Source organism: Cygnus olor, chromosome Z (assembly GCF_009769625.2).
Source record: "Cygnus olor isolate bCygOlo1 chromosome Z, bCygOlo1.pri.v2, whole genome shotgun sequence".
NCBI lineage: Eukaryota > Metazoa > Chordata > Aves > Anseriformes > Anatidae > Cygnus > Cygnus olor.
The window spans coordinates 78193493-78216494 of NC_049198.1; the positions used below are offsets into that span (position 1 = coordinate 78193493).

Here is a 23002-nt window from a genome sequence, read left to right on the forward strand (position 1 = left end):
CTCAGTGAAGAACCTTTTCCTACCACCCAGCCTGACCCTCCCTGTCCCAGCTCCATGCTGTTCCCTTGGGTCCTGTCGCTGTCCCCAGAGAGCAGAGCTCAGCACCTGCCCCTCCGCTCCCCTTGTGAGGGGACTGCAGGCTGCCATGAGGCCTCTCCTCAGCCTGCTCTGGGCTGAACAAACCCAGGGACCTCAGCCGTTCCTCATATGTCTTCCCCTCTAGACCCTTCACTACCATTGTAGCCCTCTTTTGGATGCTCTTTAGCAGTTTTATGTCCTTATATTGTGGTGACCAGAACTGCACACAGTGCTCAAGGGGAGGCCACACCAGCACAGAGCAGAGCGGGACAATCCTTTCCCTCGACTGTCCAGCAGTGTTGTGCCTGATGCACCCCAAAACATGGTTGGCCCTCCTGGCTGCCAGGGCACACTGCTGGCTCATATTCATCTTGCCATCAACCAAAACCCCCAGATCCCTTTCTGCAAGGTTGCTCTCCAGCCTCTTGTCACCCCAGACTGTCCGTACTGCCAGGGTTGCCTCTTGCTGGATGCAGAATCTGTCACTTGCTCTTGTTAAACCTCATATTGCTGGGGATTGGCCAGCTCTCTAATTTGTCAAGACCTCCCAGAAAGGCCTCTCTACCATCAACAGGGTAAACAACTCCTCCTAATTTAATATCATCTGCAAACTTTCTTAGTATGCATTTGAGATCATTTATAAAAACATTGAAGAGAACTAGTCCCAGAATGGAGCCCTGTGGAACCCCACTAGTTGCTGGCCACCAGCCTCATGTAACTGCTTTGAGCTTGCCCTGTTGGCCAATTAATTGTTCACCCATCACACTTTGTATTTGTCTAGCTGTATGCTGGACAATTTGTCCAGAAGGATATTGAAAGAGTATCCAAAGCTTTGCTAAAATCAAAAATAAAATTAAAATAAATTAAATAAAAATAAAATTAAAATAAATTAAATAAAAATAAAATAATGTCACATTTACTGGCTTCCCTTGGTCAACTAGGTGGGTGACATTTATGTAAAATCAAATCAAGTTAGTTAAGGGGGACTTTTCCCCTCATGAACCCATGCTGGCTATGACCAATTCTGCTGCACTTTCTTTAAGTGCCAGGTGGTAAGAACAAGGGGCAATAGCCACAAGCCTGTGGCTTAGGAAGTTTGGATCAGATCTTAGGAAATACAGAACTGGAACTGTTGCCCAGAGAGTTTTTGGATCTCCAGTGCTGTTGAATTTTAAGACTCAGCTAGACAACACCATACTGAGCTGATCAGTGGACTGACCTTCTGAGTGGAGTACATGACTTCCAGAGGTTCCTTCTAGCTAACTTTTCTGTGATTCTGGTGACCTGACATGCAGGAAGCCCTATTCTCAAGCCCTTCATTGCAATAGACAGCAAGAGTGGTCACACGTCACTGAGATCATGAGCTTTCAGAAAAGCATCAATGACTAATCAAGGACTAATGATAAATCCTTAAGAGCTTGAAATGTTGTAGACAGGAAAATTTTGCTAAAACATGAGCCATCTGTAGGAATTCCTGTGAAGCAGTGGATTCAATGTTTCTCATGTTTCAGCACTGCAGTGTGGTCTATATACACACATATCTTCATAACGAGTATCATTCTGATAAGAAGGGCAATCTGAAATCACTTTATGATTTGCACCCTTCACCCTTTATGAAGGGTGAAATAAATGCATGTAAAGTTTTAATAGCTTCTAGGAAAAGAACCAGACCCTTTTCCTCCACCCACACATTTCCCACACAAGAACACTTAATGTTGTACAAAGTCAATATTTTATCAGAGATTGAGAAAGGTGATTTCTTTTTTAATTCATAATAAAGAAAGGGCAAACAAACAAACAAAAAATTATTTTGTTATTCTATATACATCTTCAGTGGCCTCCAAGTAATTACTGTAGAAAGAGTGAATGGTATTACTGCTTTACTCTTTCATAGTATCATTATTATTCAACATAATAATAATATGCAATTTTAGGAACTAAGATTTAATTTTGAAATAACACTAAAATCAGTAAAGATTGACTGCAGTAACTTTTTCTGATGGACTAATGTGTACTGTCCTTCTTTGTATTTTAATTTTATCTTTGACATATAATACATTTTTAACAGGTGTTACTGTTGGAAATTGTTTAAATTTTTGGAATGCCATTAAGTTGATGTGTGTCAAAGGCAAGTGAGTTAAAGGACCAACATCCAGCCTTTGTTTATAGTCTGATTTGTAGGACAGAACAGGAAGAGGTTTAAAAAAATGTATATAAGTGGGAAAATGAAAATCCAGTCATGTAAGCAATATGGTTCATACAGAATAATGTTCAAAGGGACTTTTGTCATGTGAATAAAAATGTTATTGCATACTACTATGAGAGTGACTGAAGGCTCAGTGAAATTCTGAAGATTAAAGAAAATAGACCACTTTAAAAGTTTTATCATCTAGTGAAATTCTCATCTATTGTGATGTTGTGGTTTAACCCGGCTGGCAGCTCAGCACTACACAACCGTTTGCTCACTGCCCCCCCTCTTCCACCCCCACACAGTGGGATGGGGGAGAAAATCAAGAAAAAAAAAAGTAAAAGCTTGTGGGTTGAGATAAAGACAGTTTAACAGGCTAGAAAAGAAAGAGAAATAATAATAATGATAATAGAAATACTAATAATATGTACAAAGCAAGTGATGTACAATACAAGTGCTCACCACCCACTGACCAATGGCCATCCCATATCTAAGCAGTGGTCCCCTCCAACCCAGCCAGCCACTCCATATAGCTGTTGTGTGTTATGGGACATCCCTCTTGCCACTTGGGGTCAGCTCTCCTGGTCCTGTCCCCTCCCAGCTCCTGCTGCAGCCCCAGCCTGCCCACTGGCAAGACAGAGCAAGAAGCAGGAAAGTCCTTGGCTTAGTGTAAGCACTGCTCTGAAACAAAAGAGCAGTGTGTTATCAACATTATTCTCATCCTAAATCCAAAACATAGCACCCTACCAGCTACTAGGAGGAAAATTAGCTCTATCCTAGCTGAAACCAGGACATGTGAGCACGATAAATTTAAAATTGTCTTGAAAACATTAGTGAGACCAACCCTTGGCAGCTTTTTCTTATAGCCATCTTATTTATTTATCTATTTGTATGTTTATTTATTTATTTATTTATTTCTTCTAGCAATCTACATTCAGGTAAGCTGCAAATGCTTATTTTCCAGTGAGGACAAAGCAGTCTCTTAGTGCAGTTGATAATGTTTTTGCCAGCGTAGGAAATAATGAACTAGAAGTTGTCCAGACTAGGATAGAGTCAGCCTAAAAGAAATAGTTTAAAGGATACTTTTTAGAAGCACTTTCTTTTAAAGAAGTATTGTTGTGGGCTCTAACAGGTCATACCGGACTAAAGGGAAGGTAGTTTGCCAGAAGAAAAAACAGGGCGTTGGAACAATGACGAGATATGAAAATATAGTTCGCTTTTCCCTCAAAAGTGTTTTGGAATAGAGTAAGCATGGAATCCCTGAAAAAATGAAGCTGGAAGAGACTTGTAGACATCAGCAAAATCTTCTGTGCCACAGCACAGGTTCAGTTACATCATATACTCAATACTTTTTGATTTTGTCAAGCAGAGTTTTGTTAATTAGATTTTAATATTACAATTAAAGATTAGATACTTAAAAATCAGGTAAAGCTTAGATTGGATTTAGTGAAGTTAGGCATACTATCCAGTACTAGTCCAAGCCATTATCTACTAGTCCAGACAAATGAAATGCAATATATCTGTTGAACTTTAAGTATTTGATACAGTAGCACAACAGAATTGGAGCATTAAACATAAAGGGAAAAATATGTGGAAAAATAGTAGTAATAATGCATCTTGATAGTAATATGCATTTCAGTTTTCAGTATGACTGTGGCAGAAATAAATGGTAGTACAGCTTCTTCATTACACAAATTCACAAATTCACGATTCTGAGAACTTAAAGCACAATTAAATGGATAATTTTTAATCTGTGGAATGAAATAACTTTTTTTTTTTTTTTTTTTTTTGTGGCCTGACAACAATAAGTGCAAAATTACGCACCAAAGACACTTATTGTGAATGAATTTCTGCTATAAGCTGATTAGTCATATATAATTGAAAAATGAAAGCTGAGGTGGGTGTGTTGTGTTACTGCAGAACGATTGCAAATCACCAGCATGATGCAGTCTTGAAAGATGCAAACGCGATGCTAATTTTGTACCCAACAAAGATATTAATGCTATCGTAAAAGGTACTGGTGACATTCTTATTTGGAATCCTCTGCACAGTTCTGAGCCCATTGGTCAAAGAGATGAATTTCCTATATGATATGAGCATTAAAAGAATATTAGTGGTGATTGGGGATTTGAAAATCCTATTTCAGGAGCCTGAGAGTATTTTACACGTCAGCAGTTCATCTGTGCCATGTGCACACATAGCTGGATGCTGTTCTGCAGCTGTGGAAAAACACTCGTGTCGTGTTGCACACAAAATAACACATCCCGTCTCTCAGGAGGCATTTTTTAGGGATTTCAGTCCTTTTTCAGAGTTGGTCCTCACTCAGAACCACTTTTTGAGTTCCAACACTGCTCTGCCAGTTCTGATTTGTAGGGGCAAGCAGTTAAATATCTAACATGCTCAGAAGCACTGCATGTGGCTGCAATCTCACAGCACTAAATTCTTTGAGATTTTCAGTATTTTCTTCCATTAACAGAGGGATCATGGATTTACAGAACGCGTTATCTGTACTGTCATGCATTTAGTCTATAGTCAGTTTGTCTGAAGGTTTTTAAGTGCAATGTTGCCAATGTTTTCTCTTCATACTGGATTTTTGTGATGGATTTTTTTTTCTGCAAAGGGGAATGTGTCAACAGTTCAATGTGAGATCTGAATATAACCGCTTAGGAACAACTCTCTCAGGAAGCTTTCTAATGCATGTGAGGACTGCAAATCATTTGTGTCTGGAAAGAGTTGAGCAACTGTGGAACTGGAGTTAACCACAGTTGGATGAAAATTGCTAAATTATGTTTTCTTTATTTTGAGAAAAATGTCAAGTGTTGCTCTTTTGCCTTTGCCTTGACAAAGGTCAATTGGATTTAAAAAAGCACCAAATCAACTCAAACTGTCAGCTTAGTATTTGTTTAAATCTTTAGATGTGTTGTTTTGCTTTTACAAGAGAGTCATGGAAAGTTTTAGTGACAGAGATATAATAGATCCTAAGTTGCAAAATGGGTAACCCCACTGATAATTTTTCTTTGTTCTTTGTACTTTTTCTTTCTTCTTAAAGCAGAGTGAGTAGAAGGCTTTGTTTTGACAGGGGCATCCCCTGTATGTGCTTGCGTGCATAGGCATGCATGCAAACAAAACACATGATCTACTGGAGTGCACTTTGTCCAAATGAAGAGACTTCCTAATGTTGTGGCTGGGCTTCAGAAAATGTGTAGTGGGAAAACAGGCTGAAAATAGTAAGACTTAGCCTGAAATACGCTCAGCTACTCGCATACCCACCAGAGGATTTTGGAAATTCAGGGTGTCTTATGCCCCAGCACCTCTAGGATTAATAATCTGAGTTCCAGGAAACAGAAAATTGGCATTTTAATAGGCAAAGTGATGCCTTTCTGAATGGAGTGGAGCCAGCAGCTGGTGCAGGACCTTCTTCTCATTATTAACTTTTGAAAGACAGTAGAAAAACAGTGATTCTCACTGTGAGGACTGGCTGTCCTGCAAAGTTTTGTTACTTTCGCACTAGCTTTTGTGTAACCACCTGCAATCAGCCAAATAGGCCAAACTATGTGACAGAAATTTTTTCTTCATAAAGGAAAATATATGCTTATTGGCTTGTTTTCAATTCTGTCATTGCATTTTCATCAGTGAACAAAAAAGCGTCAGTCAGTCCCCACCTCTAGGCACCTCAATTAGTACACTGGTTTCCAAAGACCTTTTATGTGGTCAGGAGAAAAAGAAGTGTGATTCCAGAGGATGCTTCACTGTACTTCTGTGAGGTTCCTGCTTTCTGCTTGTTTTCAGTTAGTAGAACGTTTTAGTCTTTAGACTCATTATCTCTTAATGTCTTATTAAATAGAAATGCTTCTGTGTTTTAAACAAGAATATATATTTTTAAAATGATCTAGACATTGCATACACTGAGAGCAGAAAGTCTGCTAGCACCATTTCTAATATTTCTTTGCCTCTCTCAGAATCTTTTATAATTTTCTCCTTAAAAATGGAAATCTCAGAAGGACAAACAAATCATTTGTATCCACATTTCCACAGGGGTTTTGCTTTATAAATAAACAGATTGTAGATGGCTGTCAGGTAGAATACAGGATAGGATGTAGTGAGGCAATAAGAGATATGATGAGATCTTGGACCAGCTGAAGTTTTTCTTAGGAATCAGTGTAGAAAGAGTCTGAAGAGTAATTTATCTCAGATCACATGATTCACATGTGAATTTTCTTTTATTTTCCCTGTCCCTTGAAAAAAATGTGTAGCTGTCCTACTTTCCTGTAGGACATACGAAAACTAAGTGAGAAAGTATCTTTAAGGTATGCGTTATAAGCTTATTTTAGAAATAAGTAAACTAACAAAAATTTCAATAGTTTTGCCTCTTAGAAAATATATTAGTAGAAAAAAAAAGAAAACAAACCTCATCCCATTTATTTTGAACAAGCTTGTAGGAAGACTTGAGAAAAGCAGTATTTTCACTAATGTGTCATATCTTAAGTTTATTTATTGGAAAGAAATTTCAAAACAATCACAAATAGTCATGTTCTGCTTGTGGAGATTATCATGATAAGATACGTGGATATAATATCTGAAAAACTGAGAATAAATTATTTTTTAATGACTCTCACCTTTTTGTAGTTCGTATGGCCTGTAAGTAGTCATGCTCTCTACAGCAGCATGAAATATCACTAGCCTGTCAGTCTCCAGAATACCTTCCTGAGATGGATATTATCATCTCTGTTTTATAGATGGCTGGGATGAGAGCCATGGGAAGATAAATGACTTGTGTAGGGCCAGCATGCTTGCTAATTCCGGAAGCAAATTTAATGGCTCTTACGTTTCGGGTTGTTCTCAGTTTATTAAACCACATTACTACCAATCTCAGTCTGTATTGCCACCAGTACTTTATTTTCCAAGTGGATTCTATTTTAGAAATGGCAGCCAAAGACAGGACTACTAGTTCATTAATTCTCTGTAACAGTAGAGAATAGAAGGAGCTATGAAATGAAAGATTTCAACATGATTTAAATAGGGATCCTCCTCTTCCTGGAAACATCTCTTTTCATTTTGCTTCAGGTTGCCCCCCTCCTCTCCATTGGCAATGAGCATTAACACACACAGTTAGTCATTTTACGGACATGGCTTGGCTCAGCTTGTGTAAGAAAGATTTGTAAAAGATAAAATGCCAAGCATGGACTGGAAGGAAATCATGCAATACTTAATACTAAATGATGTCTATCTTACTTGCCTGAAAATTTCCTCTTGTGCAGTACCAATACAAACAAGGCAGAAGTAAAACTAAAAAAAAAAAACAAATCCCAGAATCGTAGTTACATACAAATGTAACTTACACTGTGCACTACAGCTTTTCCAAAAAGTGTTTGAATAGGAGAGGAGTTAAAGTGTTTTTTGTTGGTGTTGATTTTTTTTTTTTAAATAAAAAAGGGGAATCTGTCATCATTGGTCATCACAAAGACTTTGTGTATGAGGATAGAAGAGTCTTGCAGGGTGGTTTTCAGCAGTGTTTTGTAGGATGTTCGTCCTGTCCCACTCAGTAACGTCACACCAGTGCTGTTGAGCAGAGTGTATCAGAAGTTAATTTCATAGGCCTGTGTCTTCACTGCTGTCTTCATTGCTACCCACTGCTGACCTGAGGCAGTCAATAGCGCAAAAATAATCCCAGAAGAAAGCAGGACATGAGGTTGTGGTGTCCCCTCCTCCTGAGTCGTGGGACTAGACTCATGTCATGTTTTATGGGATCCTTTCAGTAACAAACTGAATCAAATCCTGATTTCAGTGACCTAACAAGAACAGAGAAGAATGTAGTCATTTCATTGAAAGTGAAACCTTTCTTTCAGCACATCCCACAAATACTGAAAAAGGTGTAAAGACTTATTTATTTTCTTTCCAAAATTGTTAGTGCCTCCTTAAAGTGTGAGTACCACATTTTTGGGCTGCCATTCGAAATACATCTGCACTGTATATGCAGTGCGACACAGATAATCCTAAACAGACATAAAGCACATCTGCCTTGGAGCCAAGAGCAATAAACCCTTGTCAACAAGGATGCAGAGCCAGGGCATGCAGTGCTGAGGGAAAGGCTCCTCAGCCTGGGCTCAGCATCGCACACAGCTGCGCTGCTCCCCTGCATCCCTGCTCCTCGGCACAGGAGGTGCCGTGATTAAGGTTTGGTTAATTGGATGCTTTGGTGAGTGCTTGGTTGCACAAAATACTGGTAAAAGTCCAACAGATTGGACTGCAATGACCACAACAGCCATGAAGCCTTAAAGTCCACCCAGTGCCACCCCCTGCCATGGGCAGGGACACCTCCCACCAGCCCAGGCTGCCCCCAGCCCCATCCAGCCTGGCCTTGGGCACTGCCAGGGATGGGGCAGCCACAGCTCCTCTGGGCAGCCTGGGCCTGGGCCACACCGCCCTCTGAGTGAAGAATTTCTTCTGAATACCTAATCTAAATCTCCCCTCTTTTAATTTAAAGCCATTCCCCCTTGCCCTATCCTTACACCCCCTGACACAGAGTCCCTCCCCAGCTTTCCTGTAATTGCATACACTCACATCTGCAAAACATAATAAATATGTCTATAGCGTGTATTAATGATTTACTGACCCATTAGAAACCATGCACAAATAGCATCTTTGGGCAGATTCTGCCAATTAGCTTAGAATTAATAGTAATTAGTGATCTCACCTGATAAGCATCCACTTGGCTATTATAAAAATGTCTTCCACTCATGACATCCTTGTATAGGCCAAAGTATTACTGACAATTTCATGGTTGGTTGTTTTTTTTGTTTGTTTTTGTTTTGTTTTCAGCTAGCAACTTCTTATCCTTTTTATGCTCCTAGTGGATTTTATTATAGCATTCTCCTTGCACACAGAACTTGAAGTGGTGTATGTGTGATACTCACACATAAGATGAAATCATAGACTCTGATTTATTTTCTGTTTCTTTCAGCAAAGTTTGGAAAGATTGCATCTATCATTATTTTTTTTTTTCATTTTCTTGCTAGATTCCCTCCCAAGTTAAGAAACTCAGTTTATCATCTATTCATTCCGTTTCTGTAGTAAAAGAAAAAATATAACTCAAGTATAACACAATAATTCATATTGGTAAGTGTAATTTTCACTGTATGTTTATATTTTTTATTGGAGAAAGAAAATTATGATCTTTGCCGCAAATTTTACATCTATTAATGTGATACTGCATTACACGTGAAGTGTAACCAAAGTCTTTGAGTTACCTGAGGCCTGAGATAGAAGTTCATCTTTACATTAAAACTTGCCGTACTCGCTGATGGTGCTCAAAGAGCAATCATGCTGATGGGAGATGTTGTGCCTGTGCCTCACTTACCTGTATTAAAGTACATCAATGGTTATATGTAAATGCAATGTGATGCATATTTCTGATACCCAGAAAATATATATTATGTCTTAGACAACAGAGAAATGAGCTTAAAACCAAAAACAAACCAAAACAAAAAATACACAGACACCCCCCACCCAAAAACAAACAAACAAAAAAACACTGCCAACTTACGAGCACTTTTTAGCTTCCAAACGCTTCCAACCCAAGATGTGAGCGATAGCGAGGCAGAAGCTAGGAGTGCAACTAGGAGAGGTTAGGGTTTCCCCGTGAGCGTGCTTGGAGGAACTGGCTTGGCCAGTTTAGCCATGCCATTATATTGCATTTAGGTGAATTTTTTGGAGTGAGCCTGTGGCACACACCGCCGTCCCCGTGGGGAGCAGACGCCCTGCTGGACGCAGATGCGGGGACATAAAGCATCCGGAATGTTACTGTCCGACTGCCCTCGCTGGAACAGTGCGGTGAGTGTTGTGCTGTGGGTTTAGACATCCATTAACTTGTGGGAAGTGCCACGCCAGGCAACGAGACTCCCGGTACTTGCCTGCACAGCTGGGTTTTATACGCTTAATGTTTGAGCAGTTCAACACGAAATTGCTTTGAAATCCACCTGCCTGGCAAGGTTTCCCTAACAGAGATGTGCCTTACTGCAGAGTTTCATTCCAGTTCCCTCAGGAGATTGCTTTTGCCTCTCACCAGGCTTTTCACTGTTTGCCTATCTGCCCATCTTCTTTGCTGACTTCCACAAGGGGCCAAAATGCAGCTATAAACACCTCGGTGTGTGCAGCCTGGAGGTGAGGGCATGGTCAGGTCAGTGTTCCTGGTCCTGCCCAGCCCTCTGGGCTGCCAGGGCTCACCGCAGCTGCGGGCACTAGGGAAGAAAAATCAGTGAAAGGCAACTTCCAATCATGAGCTCTCTTCCTCAGTGACCATGCACATCTGTTCCTCTTGCTGAGAGTTGGCAGCTCATATTTGCTTTGCGTTGGACTTTGCTGTACAGCCAAGACAGCTTTGTCAAACACTTTGGGTGGTTTTGCAATGAGAAAACACGATACTGCAGAGCCAGCAGTTATTGCCATACAAGGGTGCTGGAAAGAAGAGGCAGTGATCTGCAGCCCTCACACGAAGAGTGAGACCTCAAAAGGACATATAGGCCATGCTAAGGAATAGGAAAATCCAATCTGAAAAAAAAAAAAAAAAAAAAAAAAAAAAAAACATCCGAGAGTGGTTTTTTTTTTTTTTTTTGAGAATATGTGAAAGTCCATCCTTCAACAGCTCCTAGCACTTTTTCCTCTTAGGAGGTACTCCACAGATAGCAGGTCACAGAGCAGGTCACATACAAATTTTTCTGTTTTGTGCTGCAAACATATCTTAGGTCACTTCTGGCATTAATCCATTACAGAGAATTTCCAAAAGGGAAAGTAACTTCTTGTTTTCCAAGTGCAAGCAGAAAAAAATAAAAATAAAAAAAATTGGTTTGTGACTTAGCCTATCTGCTTCTGACAATGGATAGAGCTTCATTCGCACTAAATTCAATAAAGATAGCAAGGCATGGAAATGAAATGCTCTGATTGCCTTGTTTTGAGATATATATGTATATATATCCTTTGCTATTACATTGGTATGCTTTAACTTAAGCTTTTTATAAGCAGAATCATAGAGAAATAGCTAAAATTACGAGGCCATTATTCTACCCAGTGTTCTTATCTCAGAAGGAGAATGGTCCCTGTTTAGAGCTTGCAGTGGAATTGCCTCCATGTTCATTTCATCCTCTTTCCTGTTTCTGTAAATTTCACACTTTTTGTTCATGGTTTATTAGTGGTATTCCTGACTGAGTGTGCTAATGCTGCTATTTAGCAAGCCCCGTCATAAATTTTTGCACCAAAGACTTTTCCATTAAAAAAACAAAGATTGCAACCTGACAGCAGAAAATGTAAGAGTGACCAGACCTTAAAATAACTCAAACCAAAAGTTTCTAATATGAGACTGAAATCATATCTATATTTAACATGAGTTGTTTTTTTGATTTTACTTTGAGTAGCACTCCCTCTGAAAAAAGCTGTCATTAACTCTTGAGGTTCTTGTTTTTCACTCTGAGCTTTCTGTCCTTGCACATACTGGGGGCATGGGGGCAAGGCCGGGGGGGAGCAAAATCAGCTCATTATCTGAAGGCAGGAAGTAAATGATTTCAGTGACAGTGCCAAATATATCATTATACCTCCACCTACTCTCATTCACCTACTTGTCAGATATGGAAGAATGTCTAGTCCCTGCCCTCTTTTTTTGCCCACGTTTCCCTTTCTTTGAGGAGCATTCCTAACCAAAACAGTGTTAACTTCCTGCTTTATAAATAAGACTTGCCTTCTGCTGTTTCCCATGCTGCAGAAAAGTGATAAATATCTACAGTAATTTCTATTAAAATCCCGGGGAGTAGGGCACGTAAACTGCTGACAGGATCCTATATTCATCCTTTAACAACAAGGCCTGCACAGCAAGACCTCTGCTTCTGAGACCACAGAGCTCTCTGGCAAAATAACTACTTCTTGTAGTAGCTTACACTTTTGTTATCCTGGATAGAAAAAGCATGTCACATAGTTATTAATCCATGTTATGGTAAGGTACTTGCTGGGGTCAGTTTTAACTAAAAGGAGGATGAAGCTGATGAGACTTTGGTCCTTACAGAACTTTTTTCCTGTGGCTCCGTGGCAGCCCTGAAAAGTTTTTCCAGTAGTCAGAAAATGCTGAAATGTAAAAATAATCCTTATTCCCATCAGCTTTGTCCAAAAAACCAAAGCAGCAGGTATATATGGGAGGTAATTCTATCAGTAATCCACAACACTTGGGTTCCTCCCAGCCAGATTTTTTTTTACGGTTTTCTTGTTTATGGCTACTGAAGTAGCACCAATCACTTGCAGTTTTACTCTTTTATGGCACTCCAGAGAAATGCCACTAAATAAATGGTCTATCCCATTCCTCAGTCAGATATCAAAGAGTAACAGGAAATAAAGAGATAATTGTAAGGATAAGAGATACTATGACACCAAAAGAATCAATTAAAGGAAAAAAGTTGTCACAGTGATAACTCATAGCCTTTACTTAACTCTCCATTTTGAAATTATCTGCAATAGCAAGTAAATGTTCAGCAGTACACACAAAATTATCTTCTCTCTGTCTGTCAATGCACACTTTCAATTCCTTATTTCTTTTATTTTAACTCTGTGTATTTTTCATTAAAATGCGTAAGTAGAAAATAGTGCTTTAGCAAAAAAATAATACTAAAAGGAATACTTTTAAATGAGTTGCAGAAATATCACATTCTTGGACTTTGTATATGGGCAAGATTGACCTGTGTATGCTGCTAGTTTGTATGATCCCTTTATGTAGCTTCCTCAGCAGCCGGTTTCCCTCCTGAGTATTGCTCTTCTGTGGTAGCTTGCAGCCTGCTCCCAGATACAAGCAAAAAATTAACTGCTCTAACACTGTTAGTCAGGAAATCTCTTGACAAAGTCTTTTTCATCCATCATTTCTTGCCTGTTGGAGAGAGAAGTTAGAACAGTAGCAGGCTCAGATTGCAAGGTGTGAGCTGAAATGCAGGGTTCATAATGTTGATCTTGAGGAACAAGCATGGCCACAAATATTTGCAAAATATTGTAAAGCTTAGATGTAAAATTCTGATCTTTGATTTTTCTAAGTCAATGCAGTTGAAAAATGTTTTAGGAATAACCATACAGCTTTTGGTCTTTCTGATTTTTTTTAGTGTAAGGTTCACCAATAGGCAAATAATCTAAGTTTTTCAGTGATACATGAGTGGACTTCAAGGGATGCTCTTCCTGATTTCTGGTGCCTGTGATGGAAAAAAAAAAAAGGCAGGAGGAAAAAAGCAATGGGCAGAGAAATGGGGTAGAGGTGGGAAACAATGCACTGCTACTCTGCTTTTTCTGTACTTCGCTGTTCTTAACCTCCTGCAGCCACAAGTGGTTGGCATGACTTGCTGAGTCTCACAGCATGCTCTGACAAGGGGCTGCAGTCACAGCTGCAGAAATTAATTTCAAGCGGCTCTACATGCTTACACTTTCCTGTTTGCCCTCCATAGGCCATGCCTGTCCTGTCACTGCCATGTCCTTGGTGTTCGACTCCGTACTTATTTCTTCCTCAGCTAGGCTGAAATATAAAAATAGGGTTTTCTTGATGTTTCTGGGCTGACTGCACTGGAAGAAAGTAGCGGAATCTTATTCCAGCCCAGTTTGCACATCTGGCAAGCTTGGCTAAGCATCTGTATTTTCAATGCATCTTCAAGCTGAACACCTCACTTTTAAAGATTGAATCTGTCGTCTTACAACAAATAAACAAACAAAAACCTTTTCTGCCCCTCGCAGGGCTGAAATAGGAGATACAAATGACTGTTGTGTGGGAGTAGCTGAAAGTGTGCTGAGAGCTGTGCAAAATATTTATAGTCAGTCTTGAGTATCCAAGCAAATCTGCTTTTTAAAGATTTCCCAAAGTCTGTGAACCTTTCAGGTAAGCCTCAGCCAAGTTTAGACTAATTCTGAGCTGAACGCAGTTTGGCAGAAAGGAATTTATGGCTTTGGCTTTGGGTAGAAACTGCAAGATTCAGCATGGACTTGGCATAGCTGGTTCTGCATAAAGAGAAACTTGGCAGTTTCGACCAAGTTTCAGGTGTCACACTAATATTGGGAAAATATATTCACAGCACAAAATTTTTATTATTATTACAAAACATACCCATAATATTTCAGTCTTTAGAATTATAACCTTAGACAAAAATAACTTTATACAAGAGAAACCACTTGAAATCACTGTACCTTAGTGCAAACCTGTTAATACACTTTTAATTTAACAATAAATACATGAATGATTCTTTTCTCATTCCATTTTATTATACTGGCTTCTGTTTGTGTATGTGGTAGTGGTGGTTGGTTGGTTCAACAAGTGGTCTTATAACATGGCACATTAATGGTGTGGGTTTTGCAGTCCTCAATTACATTATATTAATTGTTGTCTTTTGATTTCAATGTGATTTTTTTTAGAATTTCAGCTGTAACTGAGATAAATCCTACAGAGCAAAATGGAAAGTAAATACATCAGGAAGCAAAGTGCTGATAAGCAGCAAATGTTCCCAACAGCAACTGCGAGAAATAAGAGAAAAAATGTGATTGATAAGAATGATAGTAACTTCATGCAAACTGGTGCTTAGTGGCAATTAAACAGTCAAAACCTTGATGATACAGAGCAGATCCAAAGTTGACTTATTAAACATAATCACCAGTTGGCAGGGTTGCATTGCTGAGGACATGTCTTTTACAACAGTCGCTTTGAATGCTAAGAAGAACTAGATTGAAACAGAAGGATCTGATTTACATTTCAAAGGTTAATATTTCTGGAGAGCTGCGAGTGGGAGATGTTATGTGATGGCTTAGGATATAGTATCATGTGACTAAGATGATACTTCTGTCATCATGACACCAATAAGAGATCTTCAAGCTGTTCTCAAAGAAAATGTGGATGATAAAGATATGGAAAAATAACATGTACTTTAAAGTCTGCTTTTTAATATCCAAACATGCACAAAAGTGCTGTGCATAGGATTTATCATTTTTAGCCTTGCAACTTGGAGAAATAGAGAATTATGTATGTTTTTCCTGTGTCGGTTGGTAAGCATTAATGATGTGTATAAGAATATTCAGTTCCATGGCTAATTTTTTTCCAACAGATTAGGAAAGACAATGTCAAGTATATACCATGCATTGTACAATGGCCTTGATCATGATTTCCTGAACGTGGTTCCTTCAACATTGTGAGTCATCTCTTGCTATGTAAATTCTAAGTTCTTGAACATGGCAAAACATGCAAATTATCAGGATTAATCAGACCAGTAATTTTCCCAAAAGCAGTAGGCACTGTTACGTAAGTCAGTGTTAACCCAAAGCAGGCTTTGACTGGCCAACGATGGAAAATGATGTGAGAAAACAGAAGTCCAGAGCGTAAGAAGTTCCAGTAAATTAGCGAAATCCTCAGGGTAGTTAACAAGAAGTCAGCTAAGGCATTAAGGTGCCAAAGCATCCAACAAGACACTGCCACCCAGAGTGGCAACAGCACATGTGGCACCCCAGAAAAGCATGAGCAGCAGAGAAGAAGGGGGGCCTGACCATTAAACTGACAAGCAAAGGACTTTCTAAGACTGGTTGCCAAGAGTAAATTGGCATAGTCCAGACAGAGAATAAGATTATATCTCACCCTGATAAGATTAATAAAACTACAGTGAAACTAACCAAAGCACAAGCCATCATGCAGAAATTCCTCTATGGTGATTACAGACAGCTAATCTCAAAAGCTGATCTGAGTAAAGATAACTCCTCATTTGGAGGAGACATCTGTTTGTGCGATTTCTTGTTGTTTTACCACAAGGCACCAATAAATGTGTAACTTTGAAAACAATAGTGATGTTGTAGCCATGGTGATCTAAGGCTACATTGTAAGAAAGAAATGATCCAAGATGGACAAAGAGGTCTTTCCATGGTGTAACACACACTACTATCTTTCCTTATGAGCCTTGATTTCACAAAAAGATCTCATTTGGAAAAATCAACTTTTTGTGATTAATTAAATAAATTTTAGTGATTAAATATTTTTTCTAATTAAAGTATGAAGTAAATTATACATATGTAGAGTGCACTAAATTTCTGTTAGTGACGGTAAACAGTGAAGTAGTTTCAGGAACTAGGGTTGTTCAAATGACATTTCTTGTCCAGAAGTCCTGCACAGATACTTTAGTTTTATTAACAGAAATGCCATTTCTCTAAAATAGATCACATTATCTGAATATAATTCTCCTTGGAACGGATGAAGTTTTGCAATTTCAGGACAGAATATCTCAGCCACAGATGAAAATACATGTGAAAGAAGTATGATATGTATAAAGTATGCGAGAAGTATACGCCAGTAAAAAAATAATAGTAATCTAGTGCCTTGGTGTGTTTGTGTTCTTTAAAGCAGTAAAAGTCCTTTATCTTACAAGACAATTTAAAATTATGGGAGACAGTAGGCATCTTGGTTTTTTTGTTTGTTTGGTTGGTTGTTTTTTTTTTCAGTGTGTTAAAAGGAGATAAAGAAGAGATTTGTTGATACAGTCTGATGTATCCTTTTCTATTTTCTGTCTGATGTATCCTTTCCTATTACTATTAGCAGAGTTCTCTCAACTTCCAAATTTAGATATATTGCAATCCTGGAACCTGCAAAATTAGAATATGAAGATAGAAATAGAGAGATAGAAATAGAGAGAAAATGGGCATCAAATGCACAGTGAAGGCTTTCTGTGGATCAGTCTACCAGGTCTGCATGTGATCTCATGGAAGAGTAAAATTTATTTTGCCGCTTTACTGACAGCTATGGGAGTTTGTCCATAATTTACCAGCTTCCTGCAGCTACCCCTCCACAGAGTAAATAAATCAAGCTGTTGTATCTTAGAATTCCCATCACACACATTCATGCACCAAACCCTCCCAGAAGAACCTCCCTTCATCTCCTACGTACAACTTAAGGAGGGAGTAACTAGAGACCGAAAAAAATATCATGCAATATCAGTGTTGAATGTTTGGCAGAATCTGTACAACTGAATCTGTACAAGTGAATCTGTACAACTCCTGACCATGTTGAAACTAAGGATAAAAGGACAGGTAGAGTAATATTACCTACAAAGGTCACACAGTAAAATTAGATGTTGTCATGCCATCATTTGCTTTTTAGTTGAAAACAGGGTTGGAAGTAGCAGTACTTTTAAATAACACTCATAGCCACAACAGTCAAAAGCTGTGAGCCGGTGATCTTGACCTTTGAATGTGGTTATTCTGTGCTTGGTTCAAGACCCTGGGTGATTAATGGAAGTGATTATTTTTGTGTTCCTGTGAGTTCTGTGGCTGCTACAGATTTGGAGAATTACTCAGCTTAGAAGGACCCTAAGGATGTTGTCTGGTCTAACCTTCTGCTCAAAGCAGGGTCCAGGCTGAATTCACAGGTAGGGCTTAGGCCTCTGAGAACAGGTTCCTCTCAGTTTATTTGGTCACTTTGTTCCAGTACTTAATTACCCTTGTAATAGATTTTCCTTATATGCAGCTGGATCCTGCCCTATTTCAACATAGGACCAGTGTCTCTCATTCTTCTCATCCCTGTCTTCTTGGAAACCACCTTTTGTTAACTGGAAGACTAATAGCAGTTAATGTCTATTAAGTCCTCTCCGAGCCTTCTGCACTTTAAACAAGCCCAGTTCCTTCAACATGACATCCCAGGGCACGTGCTTCATCCCCTGACCATTTTGGTGGCCCTCCACTGGACTTGCTCAAGTTTTTGTAGATCTGGTACTTTATCCATGTAAACTACAATGTCCTGACCTGCATACCAGAATGCTGAGGGGGGCAGTGTTAAAAGAATTGTAAAACTCAAAGCAAATGTGATCCACCACCACCCCTCCACTAAATCAGTCACTGCATCATAGGAGGCAATCAGGGTGGTCAAGTATCCATTGTAAATGCAAAACAAGATTGAATCATAGAATCATTAAATCACAGAATCATAAAATCATTCAGGTTGGAAAAGGCCTCTAAGATCATCTAGTCCAACCTTTAATAACTGAGGGTGGTGAGGCCCTGGCCCAGGCTGCCCAGAGGAGCTGTGGCTGCCCCATCCCTGGCAGTGCCCAAGGCCAGGCTGGATGGGGCCTGCTCTGGTTGAGGTGTCCCTGCCCATGGCAGGGGGTGGAACTGGATGATTTTTAAGGTCCCTTCCAACCCAAACCATTCTGTGATTTTATAATTCTGTGATTGGTGTGAACGGCCAAAGACATTCATGACAGATACAGTGAAACAGACATTACAGTGCCAACAGCCTTATTTTTTTAGTACTTTAAGTTTATTTTTGCGGTATTAAAGGATGAGGTTAAAACAAACATAGAACATCTAAAGTATAATAAAGGACAATTCACTTCTCAAACTAGTGCTTTTGAAAAAACACATTAAGACTGTAGAAGTTGTGGTTGGACTGACAGCTGGGATGTATGCATGCTTCCTGTGCTCGTGCAAAGTAAACAATCTGGTAGCTGGTGCTAAAATAAGCACCAATCAATATGGGGTGGTCCATGGCATCTTTGTGCTTATGGCTGCTGGAGCTCAGTGTTGTTTGGGCAGAACCATTTGTCTTGTTTTGATTTCCCAAAATTCAAACATAATGGTTTCTGATAGAGACGTGGAGTAGTGAGAGTAAGACCATAAACTCCTTTGGATACTTCAGACAAAACCACAACAATGGAACACAGGACCTCATCTCCACAAAGCATGTTTTCTTGATGATTGTTCCCCTGTACTCAACTCTGGTGAGGCTGCACCTCGAGTGCTGTGTTCAACTTTGGGCCCCTCACTACAAGAAAGACATCAAGGCCCTGGAGCATGTCCAGAGAAGGGCAACAAAACAGGTGAGGGGCCTGGGACACAAGTCCTGTCAGGAGCGGCTGAGGGCACTGGGGTTGTTTAGTCTGGAGAAGAGGAGGCTCAGGGCAGACCTCATTGCTCTCTACAACTACCTGAAAGGAGGGTGTGGGGAGCTGGGGGTCGGCCTCTTCTCACAGGTAGCTGGTGATAGGACTAGAGGGAATGGCTTCAAGTTGTGCCAGGGGAGGTTCAGGTTGGAAATGAGGAGACATTTCTTCTCAGAAAGAGCGGTCAGGTGATGGGACAGGTTGCCCAGGGAGGTGGTAGCATCACCGTCCTTGGGGGTGTTCAAGGAAAGGTTGGACATGGTGCCTAGGGACATGGTTTGGTGGGTGACATTGGTGGTAGGGAGCTGGTTGGACCGGATGAGCTTGGAGGTCTTTTCCAACCATAATGACTCTATGATTCTGTGATTCTGTAGATCTGTATGGGTCAAAGAAGGATCCATCCTTTTTCCACTTAAGCAAGTAATCATCTACACAGCAGTACAGTTCCTGTGTAAGTGATATATATATACATATATATATATATATGTAACCTGCTTAGGAGTGTTGGTTTTCTTAGATACAATATTTTCATAAGCTGCTGTCTGTAAGTCTGTGCCGTAACACTTTGCAAGGGTGGGAGCAAAGCAATTTGTGCTTCTGTTAGCTACCTGTCTGTGTCTCCTCCTGACCTTAGACCAGTCAAACAACGTCCCCCTCATTACGGAAGGACTCAGAGGAGCAGCCTCAGCATCAACACGTGAGACTTCTCTGAGCCGCAGATGCTGAAATTCCTTCTCAGCCTCCAATTCAGGAGCTGCCTGGGAGATGGCAGAAGATCATTCCACACAAAGCCCCGGGTCCCTTTTGGTCTTCTCTCTGCAGCTCGTTACTGGGCCTGGCCTGACAGGATGGTGTCTGAGTACCTTTAACTGGAAAATACGTGCTGTGGGTAACTGGCAAATTACTCTGTGATTGATGCCCGCTCCCCTGCAACAGGAGTGTATTACTATGAAACAAGAGAAGGTTAATACACAATTTGAACTCCACGGATCACATCTGATCATCCTCTCTCTAAATCTAGATTAATGAAACGAGGGCTGCAGCAGGAGCGAAATGAGAGGCGCCAGCTGGGAGCCGACGCATCTGCGTGGTGCTGGCTCCTGCCTCCGGGAGAAGGGAGGTCTGCGTCCCAGCAGTGAAGGCAGAAGTAGTGACAACAGGTGGGAGGACGAGGTACAAAGGATGCTTTGGCTGTCAAAGCGCCTTTTGTGGTGCTGGCATAGCCATAGTTCCACAGGAATAGCACTGTCCGGAGCACACAGAATTAAATCAAAGTTGAAGAAGTAATTTCGGTGCTGTGTTCTGGGTTTGTTTTGGGAGTGAGTGTCTGCACTCTGGGCTGCGCAGGAGTGTGATACAGCATCAGCCTTCCTCAGTGGTGCCCTATGTCCCTCTGGTTCTGAAAGATGGCTGTGCAGAGTTTGCAGTTAATGGGTTTTCTCGAAAAATATGAAACCACTTAAAACATGTGTGCACCTCTTATGGCCAGGTCCTGAGAGATGGGAGTGCCAGAGGCTGTTCTGAAACCTGGAGTTTACTGTCACCACTGCTGTCTGCTCTTCTTGGAATTCTTACCCTTTTCACATCCATCGAATGACTGATATTAAAAGAAATCCACTTGCTGGACCCATTATGCTTGACCTACATGAGAGTTCTTGGAGTTGTTTATAGAACGAAAGGACATTTTAGTCCCTTTTTAGTGTCTCTTAAGTGCAATGTGTGTTTACATCATTTTTTTGGAATGTATTTACATACATCAGAAATAATTTCCCTTTGCGAGTCTCTCAGTGAAGTGCTCCAAATCCTGATGACAAAAAAAAAAAAAAAAAAAAAAATGCTATTTGGAAAAGTGGCTAACTGTTTTTTTAAAAGAATCGGTTTCAACACTTTTGTTTTCCTGTTTGCTGTTAAGAAAAATGCACTCGCAGAGCAATATAGCTGTCTGTGTTTATAGCAGCTGTATGAGAGCATTTCCAGAGTTCACCAGCTGAGATTGAATTCCCACTGAATCCCATTAGCTTCTGCTATGTGTCACTTCGGACCGAACTGCTATTACAAACCATTTTGTCAAATAGTTTTGGCATTAGAAATTATGAATCTGTGAACCATGAAGCATTGTTTACGTTGCCTGTTTTATAGGAATTTGTGATGAGCATATATCTTGGGTATTTGCAGTCTCAACATACATTCAAAGTTCCTTCCATTAGGAATTCCCAAATATAATTAGATGAAACTCCTTACTATTTATAATCCCAGTTATTACTGTCATGCCAGTGGGCTCCTTTCTAATAAATTGTTCTGTTTAGTACAATTGGTTTCAGGAGTTTAGAGGACAACATGAAATACAAAAAACAAGACAAACATAACTGTACTGCAGTAATCAACAATCATGAGGTTTTCTTTATGCACACTTCTGGTTAACCCCTTCTTTATTAATTATTAACTTGGTTGGCTCATTAATCAAAATGGATTTTTTTTTTTCCCCTCAGTATTAGTGCAATTTAATAATTAGAGAAAAAGAAAGATTTCATAGTCAGAAGTTCAATCACTGGATTTCTATGCAAAAAAAGACATGGTTATAATACTCTTCTTGGCTAAGCCTAAAGGTCAAAATTAGCAAGTTTTAAAGAAGAACTGCAGAGACATACAGTAGAGCCTTTATGTCAATCACAGATGAAAGTGTTGAATTAGTGGGTATCATAGAGAATATAATTTATAGCTACAGCTTGGTCTCTGTCACAGCAGCAGTGCAGTTTGCATGAGACTGAAGCTGGGGCAAAAGTGTAAAGAGCCAGCAGCTCAGTAAGAAAGTTTTAAAAAAAATGTGGCTGGGGACCAGCAGCCAAATCCTATTGTAAATGCAGCCTGTAACCACATTTTCACTATTATGACAGCTGTAAATCTCAACTTTTTTTGTTGTTGTGAAATTGGCTTTGCCTTGCAACCACGTTTTCACCATTATGACTACTGTAAATCTCAACTCTTTTGTTTTCGTGAAGTTGGATTTGCCTTGCAACTATATGGGTTCAACCAAATAATCATTTTCTATGACTGTTCACTTTCTATGACTACGATGGGATGGGGACAGAGTGTTTACCTGGAGGCCACAGGACTTACTTTTAATTTCCAGGTCTCTGACTGACAGTGCCATCTTCTCCTAGACTCCAGAGAAACTGGCTGCAGCCCTTAGTGGCATGGATCGATGGTGTAAGGGCCGGCATCTATCACAGCATATAGGACCTTGCTGTGACCACATTCAAAATCTGTTCTAAGCTTCCTTCGTTTCAAACACTGATGTTCTTTTTCTCTCCCCATGTTCCAGGGTCTTTATGTCTTTGTGGTGTATTTTATCCTGCACAACCAACTTTGTTGTCCCGTGAAAGCAAGTTATACTGTAGACATGAATGGACATACAACTCCAGGATCTGCTTTCTTTACACATGGCAGTGGTTTGCCAGCTGCAGGTGGGGAGATCAGCAAGTCCACTCAGAACCTCATCAGTGCTATGGAAGAGGTAACAGTGCTCTAAAGTCATTGCCTTGTGTATTGAAAATGTATGTGGAGGTTTGAGTGGTGCTGCTGAAGTTAAGTGAATGAGATGCTAATTATTATAATTATCTCTATTTTTTTTCTCTCTCTTGTTTTTAAATTATTTATTTATTTATTTATTTATTTGTGGTTAGACACCCAGAAATAGGGGAAATGTTTCTTTTTGCCACAAGAAATGTTATACGTAGCCATGGTGATATTCTTGTAACTTACCAGTCTCTGGTAACATCCCATCTAGGGAATTTCCCTTTTCTACTTGGGTCTTCAGTTTGTTGTA

At 39.9% G+C, this 23002-nt stretch overlaps 1 protein-coding gene across 5 annotated transcripts in view; it reads left to right on the forward strand.

Moving 5' to 3' along the window:
* ADGRV1 (adhesion G protein-coupled receptor V1) overlaps positions 1 to 23002 on the forward strand; it is a 295085-nt gene that overhangs the window by 261840 nt on the left and 10243 nt on the right. For all 5 annotated transcript variants that reach the window (XM_040542002.1, XM_040542004.1, XM_040542003.1 and 2 more), the window contains one exon: positions 22499 to 22690. In XM_040542002.1, the coding sequence (XP_040397936.1) occupies positions 22499 to 22690 (192 nt within the window). The remainder of the gene's footprint in view (positions 1 to 22498; positions 22691 to 23002) is intronic.